The 11,061-nt window shown below is 44.4% G+C and overlaps 1 protein-coding gene across 1 annotated transcript in view; it reads right to left on the reverse strand.

Moving 5' to 3' along the window:
• The window catches only part of elmo1 (engulfment and cell motility 1 (ced-12 homolog, C. elegans)), a gene marked incomplete at its 3' end in the record, with an annotated part of 191,011 nt that overhangs the window by 170,970 nt on the left and 8,980 nt on the right, over positions 1 to 11,061 (reverse strand). The window contains exon 4 of the mRNA XM_079522966.1: positions 1,607 to 1,642. Within this exon, the coding sequence (XP_079379092.1) occupies positions 1,607 to 1,642 (36 nt within the window). The remainder of the gene's footprint in view (positions 1 to 1,606; positions 1,643 to 11,061) is intronic.

Here is an 11,061-nt window from a genome sequence, read left to right on the forward strand (position 1 = left end):
TGTGAGTCAGGCCTTAGAGATTTCAAAGCAGGCCCTGATCCATAACAAATGTTGGTGACCGCTGGTCTCTAGTCGGACTGGTTTGAACAGCACTGACCTCCACTGCTGCATATACTGAATGTGTAAAGTTGGACTCTACTGACCCCCAGTGTTGATGCTGTTAACTACATTTTATCTACTCCTTTTAGTAGGCGTTCATTCAGTTTAATTGTATGCTTTGAGTCTTCAAAAATCTAATGAAGCCATAATGAAAACATAATACTGGTAATAATAATAATTAAAAAACAATAATAATTGGCAACAGCATGAGAAATAAAACATACTGGCATCTTGCATTAGATACCGATACCGCCAGCATTCCACTTGTGGACATTAATTGATAATCTTTCTGGTCAATAATCCCATTAACGCCCTCGTTACCATTTACAGTTTACAATGTTATTTTCAAGCGTGTTCACTGTCAAAGGAACGATAGAAGAAGGCATTAAAAAAAGGTTGAAACTAGAAAGTAAGAAAGTGCATAGTGAGTGAGAATGAGTGTAAGTTAGCACTTTGAGATTCCATGGAATGTAAAGTGCGTTATAAATAAAATCCATTATTAACCCATTCAGGCCTGACGTCGAAATTTAAAAAAAAAAGTTTTCTAAATCATGACAATTTTCGGAAAGATTTGAGGCACATTTTAACGATTTTTCAAAAATAGAAGACCTACAAGTTCATAGCGCGCCACTCGGTGGCGCGCTATGAGCTTGTAGATCTGCTATTTTTCAATAGCTAAATTATAACATAATGTTTAAAACACCAAAAGGGGTTCCCGCCCAAAATGGGTTAATGGTTAATGTGGTTAAACGCTAACGTGACATGGATGCGTTCCAGGTCTCAATGGATTAAGTTATTATTCAGGTTAAATAGGCCCAAATGGAAGCCAGCTCTGTTGAAAAGCCCTCCCTGGACCTGAAGAGAGCTCTCCGACATGAAGAACACCCAGATTTAAGTGCATCTCCCCCAAGGAACCAGAGACAGTGAAAGTTAAAGCTGCTATAAGCAATAATGTCAAAATTGTAATGACCTTTTGCTTTTTTGTTTTGGTATTCAGACAGCCAGCAATGGGTAGATTTTCCTAGAAGCTTTGTCATTGATCGATTTGCCTGTCTACTTCCTGATTGGTTAGTCATTTCGACCATTTTTTTTTTTTTTTCGACCAATGACAAAGCTTCTAGGGAGCGTTTTACTCATTGCTGGCTGTCTGCAAAAAAAAATAATAATAATAATAATAATTTAAATGTTGACATATTATTGCGTATAGCAGCTTTAACGGTTACATTTAGACCTTATTGCCCAATACCACATGCACAATCTAAACAAAACAGAAAAAGACAGAGAATGCTTTGAATTGCGTGAGTCGTAGAGAGACACCGATCTCAACACAGAAGCCTGTTAGTGAACATAAAAACACATACAAAAGATGTTATTTTTCCCATAAGGCACTGGAGTGGAGGGGGCGGGGTCTTATCATGCAGACTCCGCCCAGCGGGGGGGGTTAGAAGAGCACAGAGCCAATTACATTAGCCGGCTTTTGAAAGTGGGGGGGAGGGGCGGAGCTTACCAGGGCTTCATAATCTTCTGCAGTTTCTGATATCGCCTGAAAAGATTTGAGAAACTTTGGCGTTAACGTACGGGTGAATGTACAGTCTTGCAGTCTCATATGCCTAGATGGGGGAAAAACTAGAGATTATGACATTTAGAACAGATTTAAAGGTTAAAGACTGATGTAGACAACAATAAAAGTACATTAAATTAACAATGTATTCAATAGGCTAAATACTTGACGTTGTTATGCGAGAGTATAGGTGGCTTGAGTTGACAGTTGGGGGAAAAAAAATTACATTTGAACAATAAGTTGATTCCTAAGACACTGAACGCATGCAAAGCAACCAGTTGAAAAAGCAGTCTGTCAACAAATGGTAAATGGTGCATTTATATAGCGCCTTTATCCAAGGCGCTTTACATAGATGTGCATTACATTCACCCATTCACACACACATTCATACACCGATTGCAGCGGAAGCCATGCAAGGTACCAACCAGCACATCGGGAGCAATTTGGGGTTCAGTGTCTTGCCCAAGGACACTTCGACATGTAGACAGGAGGAGCCGGGATTCGAACCGCCGACCCATGGATCATTGGACGACCTGCTCTACCTCTTGAGCCACAGTCGCCCAAACTCTACTCTACTACTGTAGCATCACATCAAATAAGGATTGGCTGCTTCTACTGCTATACATAGATACTATGTGTTGCGAAGGCTCTCAAATGGATCTCCATATATGGGGATAAAAGGCTGTCACTTGGATCTCCACATATGATGATGATTTATGGCCCATATGTGGAGATAATGGAAATATCCAATGCTGACATCGGATTGATGTGGGAACCCCATATAGGGATGTACACGTGTGTCATCGTCATATGCGATTGGATAGCATTGTCATTATGACACACATATAACTAAAAGGTATAAAAGGATTACAGTCAGAGACTTAAGGTGGCAGAATATCTTCTAATATCTTTGGCCTGAGTCAGTTGGATAGGACGGAATATCTGGCCAAGCAAATTATAGAGCTTTTCATTGGAGGTTTCCACATCCCGGTTAAGTTCGTATCGAACACCACTGTCGTGGGTCCTAACTAAATAACCAGCACTGGTTCGAGCTATTTTACACTATGCATATACAATGCTGAACATATTTGCCAAACCACATTTGTATTTCACAAGAACAGATGAGCTGCTGAATGAATGAATGTGGTTTTAGTGAGTTGAAACTGTGACGCAGCCAAAGTGAAAAGACCTGCAATCATTTTGATGAGCGAGTTGACATTCTAAGACAAGACAGCATATTGATGCAAATGAAATTGCTGAAAATTGCAGCAACATGAGTAATGTGGAAATTGATTCTTCTTTGCGTTCCGTTTTGTTCCTCATAAAAAAAATATTGTTTCAAGAGGAACAAAACAAAACAAAAACCAAGCCATAGGCGGAATGTTGGTTTAACCCATTCTGGGCGGGAACCCCTTTTGGTGTTAGCATTATGTTATGCTTTAGCTATTGAAAAATAGCAGATCTACAAGCTCATAGCGCGCCACCGAGTGGCGCGCTACGAGCTTGTAGGTCTGCTATTTTTGAAAAATCAAAGAACGACTGACATAGAAACATAGCTTTTTCAGAAAACTGTCAGGATGTAGAAGACATTTTTAGAATCTGATCTCAGGTCAAAATGTGTTAACTAATTTGTTTCAAAATCCATGTCGTGACTGTCGTGTTCTCTGTACTATGTAATAATCCACACAGGTAACGTCAATGTTCTGTTGGCTTTATTCACACACGGTACACAAAGATCAAGTCATGTGACATCCTACATGCCTATATGCTAACTGGTTGTCATAGCAACACATAGAATCACACAGCATAGAATAGATATCACCACATCTCCCCTCTTTAGAGAGCAAAGGTAGACTTTGGCTCATGTCCAATGCTGTAGGGAATAAGAAGGATTAGTGCAACTGCAATTCCTACACCTATATAAATCACTTCAAGTTTTCAATACACCAGTGCATATTAACAAGCAGATTTTCATTTCACAGATCAATAATGATTAATTTCACAGATCAATAGCATTTAAGCATTCATCTTTTCCTTTTTTTTTTTTAATATGCTCTGTTGTTTTTGGTTTTTTTTAGTTTTTTTTTAATGCTTCTTTTTTTTCTTTTTCTTTGTTTTTTTTTAATGCTCTTGTTTTTTTGTTTTTTTTTGTTTTTTTTTAATGCTCTTGGTTGTTTTTTTTTTGTTTTGTTTTTTATACTGCTACTTTTCATTTTTTCACTTGCAGTTCTCTTTTTTTTTTTTTTTTTTTTAGGTTATCCCAAGTCTATCAGGTTTGATTACAGCTCTCCCAGATCGGGTTCTGAGAACAGTGTCTGTAGGTGAACGTTGTGGTGGTACCACAGCAGGTGGCATTGGCTTTGGCATAGGATCCGGAGATCGTTGCTGTGGTGTAGAACCTCCACTGTTTGTCGGTGAGGGCAGAGGTATCAGATGCTGACGATTTCGTCTCACCACCCCATGAGGTAGATCCACCAAGTAAGATCTCGGTGTGGAGTGGTTCTGGAGAACAGTTCCTGATGACTTAGCATCTGTTACCCATACCTGCTCTCCTGGTGACAAAATACCAAGGGCTTTGGCCCGGTGACGCCTGTTGTATCTCTCCACATCTGCTCTAGCTTTTTCATTCTCCTTCCAAGCGAATGTGGCACTGTCCGGCAGTACAGGGTCAAGTTCAGATGGAAGAGTTGGCACCGTAGTGCGAAGGCGTCTGCCCATCAGGAGCTGGGCAGGGCTGTAGCCACTCTGAAGAGGAGTAGCTCTGTAGGCAAGTAAGGCGAGATAGGGGTCACTTGCCTTTTCCAGTAGGTTTTTGACCGTCTGGACTGCCCGTTCCGCTTCCCCATTGCTCTGGGGATACCTTGGGCTGCTGGTGATGTGTTTGAATCCATACTCAGCCGCAAAGGAAGCGAATACTTGTCCAGAATACTGAGGTCCATTATCGGAACGCAGAACCTCTGGAATCCCGTGACGGGCAAAGATGGACTTTAGATGCATAATGGCATCGGTGGACTTGGTATGAGACATTAGTGCGACCTCCACATACCTAGAAAAGTAGTCTACGACTAACAGGTAGGTTTTGCCTCTCAAGGAAAACAGATCACACCCTAACTTCTGCCATGGTCTTTCAGGCTTTTCTGTGACCATAAGCGGCTCTTTGTGGTTTTGTCTCTCTTTGATACAAGTCCTGCATTTCAGCACCATTTCAGTCACTTGCTGACTGAGACCAGGCCACCATACAGACTGGCGTGCACGCTCTTTACATTTTACCACACCTTGGTGGCCCTCGTGAATCTTGGCTAGCACGTCGTTCCGCATCACTGAGGGTATTACGAGTCGTGAACCTTTTAGTAGTAAGCCATCTTGTACGGTGAGCGTAGCCTGCTCTGTCCAGTAGTTTCTCAGCATAGGCTCCTGTCTTGCATGTGCTGGCCATCCTCTCATACACAGCTCCATGACACGTGAGCAGACACTGTCTGTTTTTAGCTGCTCTTTTAGAATCTCCATGTATGTGGGACTGACGGGGAGTCCCTCCACCACGGTGTCCACGTAGATGTTAGTGCTCTCCATGAGCTCCTCCTCTTCTGAGGACATACGTGTCTTGCAAGGTGCGCGCGACAGTGTGTCTGCTGTCCAGAGTGACTTTCCTGGCACATGTATTATGTTGTATGAGTAACGCATCAGTCTCATCCTGAAACGCTGTATTCTCGGTGGCAGCAGATCTAATGCTTGGGATCCAAGTAGGCTGAGGAGAGGCTTGTGATCTGTCTCTAGACAGAAATGCATCCCTAAAAGGAATTCACTGAACCGTTCACAGGCCCATGTGAGGCCCAGAGCCTCCTTCTCTACCTGTGCATAACGTTGCTCGGTTGGAGTGAGTGACCGAGACGCATAAGCCACAGGTTTCCATTCCTCTCCCCACTTCTGTAGAAGGACACCTCCCAAGCCATACGATGACGCGTCGGCTGACACCTTGGTGTCTCTGTTTGCGTCATACATTGCCAGTACAGGCGCAGAAGCCAGTGCCTCCTTCAGTGTCTTAAATGCTGCAGCCTGGTCTACGTCCCAGACCCAGGCGTTCTTCTTGGAGAGTAGGTCACGGAGCGCTTTGTCTTTCTCCGCCAGCTGCGGCAAGAACTTCCCCAGCTGGTTGACCATTCCAAGAAAGCTCCGTAGCTCTGCTACATTTGTTGGCTCTTTCATCTCCAACACAGCCGCCGTCTTCCTTGGATCAGGGCGAATGCCCGCGGCGGACACGATGTGCCCCAGGAACGACAGTTCAGTCTTAGAGAGCTCACATTTATCCACATTCAATGTGATGCCTGCTTTCTGTACACGTTGTAGCACAGCATGCAGTCGAGCGTCATGCTCTTTTTGGTCCCGCCCCCACACCAACAGGTCGTCAATGTGGCAGACCACACCCTCTAGTCCTTCAATGACCTCAGCCATCATGCACTGAAAATGTTCGGGTGCTGAGGCAATGCCAAATGGCAGACGGTTGAAATGAAACCGCCCAAAGGGTGTAATGAATGTGGTGTATTTGGCTGAATCCTCTGTTAATGGAACTTGCCAGAAGCCCATGTTGGCATCTAGTTTGCTGAAGAGCGCTGCTCCAGCCAGTGTTCCAAGGCTCTGCTCTACTGATGGCAAAATGTACTTTTCACGGCGCACATATTTGTTTAAGCCAGTCAGGTCCACGCACAAGCGCACTTTTTTGCTGTCCTTTTTAGGCACGACCACCATGCCGGCGCACCAGTCGGTTGGCCCCACCACACGGCTGATGACGCCCAGGCTCTCCATGCGTTGTAGCTCCTCCCTGACCTGATCCACCAGTGGCAGTGGAATTCTCCGTGGGGTTTTCAAGGAGAATGGCACAGCACCGTGTGCCAGCTTAACGGCATACGGTCGTTGCACCGCACCCAGGCCGGTGCATAACGTGGGGTACATTTCTGTCAGGGTCCCCATGTCTATGCCATCGACACGGATGATCAAGCCCAGGGCTAGAATAGCTGGCAGCCCGAGCAAAGGCGTGCCAAGATTATTGACCACGTAGACTTTTTCTATAGACTGCTTGGCCCTGACTCGCAGCTGCAGCCTGGCGAACCCCAAGACATCCAGTGGAACCCTCCCCGGACCATATAGTGGTTTCTCTGCTTTCTGGAGAACCGGCAGCTGAGAGTTTGCAAAGAGGCTATTGAACACAGCCTGCGACACCACAGTAACATCCGCTCCAGTGTCAAGCTTGAAATTAATGGTTTTGTCCATAATGTTTATATTGACCGTCCATGGAACAGCCTCTGCCGACACAGAGCCAATAGAGAAGTCCTCCTCTGCATCGGTTGACACAGAGCCAAGAAAGAAGCCATCCTCTTCCTCCTCTTCCTCTATGCCATGCACCGCTTTGCCCGCACGGCACACACGTTGGTAGTGGCCTTTTTTTCCACATGTACGGCATTTTGCATCATTAGCAGGACATTCCTGTTTAGGGTGATAATTTCCTCCACATTTGTAGCACTGTGAGCTTTTTGGATTTTTTTTTTGAAAGCTGTGTGGCTTGTAGTCATTGTTTTTCATATTTCTGAAACTTGACTTTCCTGTTTGCTGTTTGCCTTTAAAGCCCCTGTTCACGAAGCTCACATCAAACATTTTAGAAGCACTAGATTCACTTCTCAGTGTGCTTTGCTGCTTTTTAATCTCTTCTGTCTGCCTCGCCATATTAATGGCTTTTTCCAGATCAAGAGTGCTCTCCATTTGCATGCGTTCAGACAGACGTACATCAGCCAGCCCTACTACAATCCTGTCTCGAATTAGCTCGTCATGCAAAGCTCCATAATTGCAGTGTTCTGCTAGTGCATACAAGGCAGTGACAAAAGTATCCACAGCTTCATTAGGCTCTTGCCGGCGCATGTTAAAGCGCGCCCGCTCATACACAACGTTCTTCTTCACAATAAAGAAGCTCTGGAATCCATCCCTTACTTTGCTGTATATGTGTTGGTCCGCGTCGGATAACTTCAAGCCAAGTAATACGTCATCGGCCTCGTCTCCCATACAATATATCAGCGTGTTGACTTGATTGTCGTCGGAGCTTGCCGATAGATTGCTTGCCTCACGGAACCTCTCGAACCGTCGGATCCATCTCGTCCACTCGTGCGGTTTGGAGAAATCAAAGGGCTCCGGTGGCTGTATGCTGAACGTAGCTCCAGGATGATTCATTCTGTTAGCAGCAGCAACACCGCCGCCGCCTCCTACTTCCTCGTCTACCATAGCGTTCGCTGAGCGCTTTTTTTTTTCTCTCACGCTGTCACTGTAGACCTCTTTAGTGCTGATTCTTCTTCACAGTCACTTCTGACACCATGTCGTGTTCTCTGTACTATGTAATAATCCACACAGGTAACGTCAATGTTCTGTTGGCTTTATTCACACACGGTACACAAAGATCAAGTCATGTGACATCCTACATGCCTATATGCTAACTGGTTGTCATAGCAACACATAGAATCACACAGCATAGAATAGATATCACCACAGTGACGTCGTATCTCCACTAGCCAAAGAGTGCAGGGTTGCGCCCCAAAAATAGCTGATCTACAAGCTCACAACGCGTCGCAGCTATTTCGGGCCAAAAGTGCCCTCTTATGGAATTTCAGCCCCTGCCTCTCTAACCCTCTCTGCACGTGTGTGTCCCCCCCCCCCCCCCCCCCCCCCCCCCCCAGCATAATGGAAGAGAAACTCGCAGTGACTCTGAGGAAAGATGTCGCTGTGATTTCAAATCACTCTAAAAGCACAGCAACACTTCACAGCAACGCCACATTTTGGCCAGCAGGGGGCAGCATTCTACTTCCAATGACAGAGCCCCACTTGAGCAGTGATGTGAAAACAGTGTTAATTTTTGTTGACTAAGACCTAAGACTAAAAAGGCTATGTTTTTTTTTTCCAGAAGACTAAATAGGACTAAGACATCATGGTGTGTTATTCAAGACTAAGACTACCGGTATTCTGAAAATAATTACACTGGTGTGAAAGTGACTATTAAAAACTCCACTACATCTCAGAGGCAAATATTATGCTTTTTTTGTACTGAACTACAGTCATTTGACAACTTTAGTTACTGAGCATATTTAGATTATGAATACATTAACCACGTAAGCCTTATTTCATACTTTTGCCATTCAAAAACAAGCTCACAACATGTTCGTGTTGTGAGCTTGTATGTCGGCTATAATTCAGAAAACATGGACATGTGCGAGAAGCTTTACTTTGCATCTGCAAGATCAGAACGTGTCGCTTTGCGCCGCGCTTCGAGCTTGTAGATCTGCTCATTTTGATGCTTTTGTGTGACGCTGTAGTGCAGCGGTGCCCAAAAGGTAGATCGCGATCTACACAGTAGATCACATGACATGCTCCTAAAATACATAATATAATAAAAATATAAATTAAAAACTATTTTTGGCATCTGCCACTTGAATCCATTTTGCCCTTTTATTTTCCCGTTTCTAAGTGTGTTTGTCTTATATCTAACGGCTCAGGGTAACTGTTTAAAACTATTTTCAGCAATGGGATAATATTTTTGGGGGTGGGTAGATCTTGTTGAGCTGGTCACTTTAAAAGTACCCCTGTTGTAGTGTGTAGATCATTCATTAGTTACACTAGACCTGTACGTGCCTGTCGGCTACCGGCCTACTTGAGAACGATGCAACTTGGGAACCTAATAATACCCGTTGTCAACTTGTCACAGCACCCGTTTTAACTGTCTGTCTGTGTCCAACATGGAGATCTCTGTATCTGCCTGTGTCTGAAGAGGGCTGACTGACTGACTGACTGTGACTGTGGTTAAGTAAGCTAATCAATTGTCAGGTGTGGGGTTGCCATGGCAATCAATTGGCTGAGGCAGAGGCTGGAAATTGCACAGGTGAGGGGATTTAGGCTGATTAGGCCCACTGGCAGAGCCTGACCCAGAGCCTTTTGTGGTGGTTCTGGAGAACCGTGGGTCCGACCGACTCGAGTCCCGTCACTGCACTGGGTGTGGAATGGTGTGGAATGCGTGTGTCGAATATGAAGTCGGTGGGGCAAACGGTTCTCGAGTTACGTGCATTACAACCTGATCATTAATTACGTTACATTTGAACAAAAAACGATATAATATGGAGATAGGAGGTAGCAACCAAATAGTTTTGTTACGTCCCACTACTGTACATAAAGTACTGATGGGTATCTGTGAAGCGTGTTTTTTAAGCTCCGTCTGTTAAAAACACCCACACACTGCACTCTGAATCAGTGTTTATAGCAGGGCTCATGTCCAAGAAAACATAATATCGTCACTGTCTGGCAGAAAGCCTTATCTCCATATTCTAACCTTTTTGTCTAAATTAACACCCTACTCTACCCTAAACGCGTCGCACAGCGACGCGTTTAGAGCTTGTAGATCTACAAGCTCTAAACGAGGCGCACAGCGACGTGTTTAGAGCTTGTAGATCTGCTACTTTTGAATTTAAAACCTGAAAAGTAACAGTTTTCGGACATAATGAGGTTTTCACCAGACAAGAGACCTGCATATTCAAGCAGAGAGCTGGAAGGACGCCCGCCCGCCTGCCTGTAGTACAACTGTCAACAACGTTCTGTAACAAGGCAGAACTCCCTCTTTTGGTAGACAAACAGGGAGAAGGGTGCACACCAGTATTGGTGAGGTGCTAATGGCCTTGGGGATGGTAAAGATAGAAAAATAAGAAAAAAGGTCGCGCACACTCATAGCCACGATGCTGACATCATTGTGGCCATGAGTGAGTGTGCAGCCTTTTCTTATTGTTTCAGAGTTTCCTCTGTCCCTGTCAACAACAGTAGTGCTTTCAAGACTCTCTCCGAGCCGTCATGCATTCAATGCCATTTTGATTACGCTTGCACCTCTTGGTTCATCAACATCTCAAGTCACTTAAAAGTAAGTTTCAGACCGATTTGACTGTGACTTCTCGGCCTTAAGCACATCATCTTCATCATCATCATCATCATCATCATCATCATCATCTCCTCATCATCATCATCATCCACCTAATTCCAACACAGCATTTTGCTACTTTGGGATGGCTCAGGGTAGAAGACAGGGTTAAGCAATTATCAATGGGATTGGCAAAACGATAGAGGGTATGCATGTGGCATTATCATCATACCTGGAAGTTATGCGGGAACGCCTATACTGAGTGGCAAAACACTACTTTCTGGCCTTGACACTAGCCCATACATCCACACAGATTGCATTGCATTAGACAATGTTAAGCGACGTTAAACTCACTTTTTCACTTTGTACTGTACTGCACTGTACTGTACTGTACTGTACTGTACTGTACTGTACTGTACACTTTTCGTGCTCGGACACAGCCACACACATTTTCGTGCTCGGACACAGCCAC

This window comes from Electrona antarctica (genome assembly GCF_951216825.1).
Source record: "Electrona antarctica genome assembly, chromosome: 15".
Classification (NCBI taxonomy): domain Eukaryota; kingdom Metazoa; phylum Chordata; class Actinopteri; order Myctophiformes; family Myctophidae; genus Electrona; species Electrona antarctica.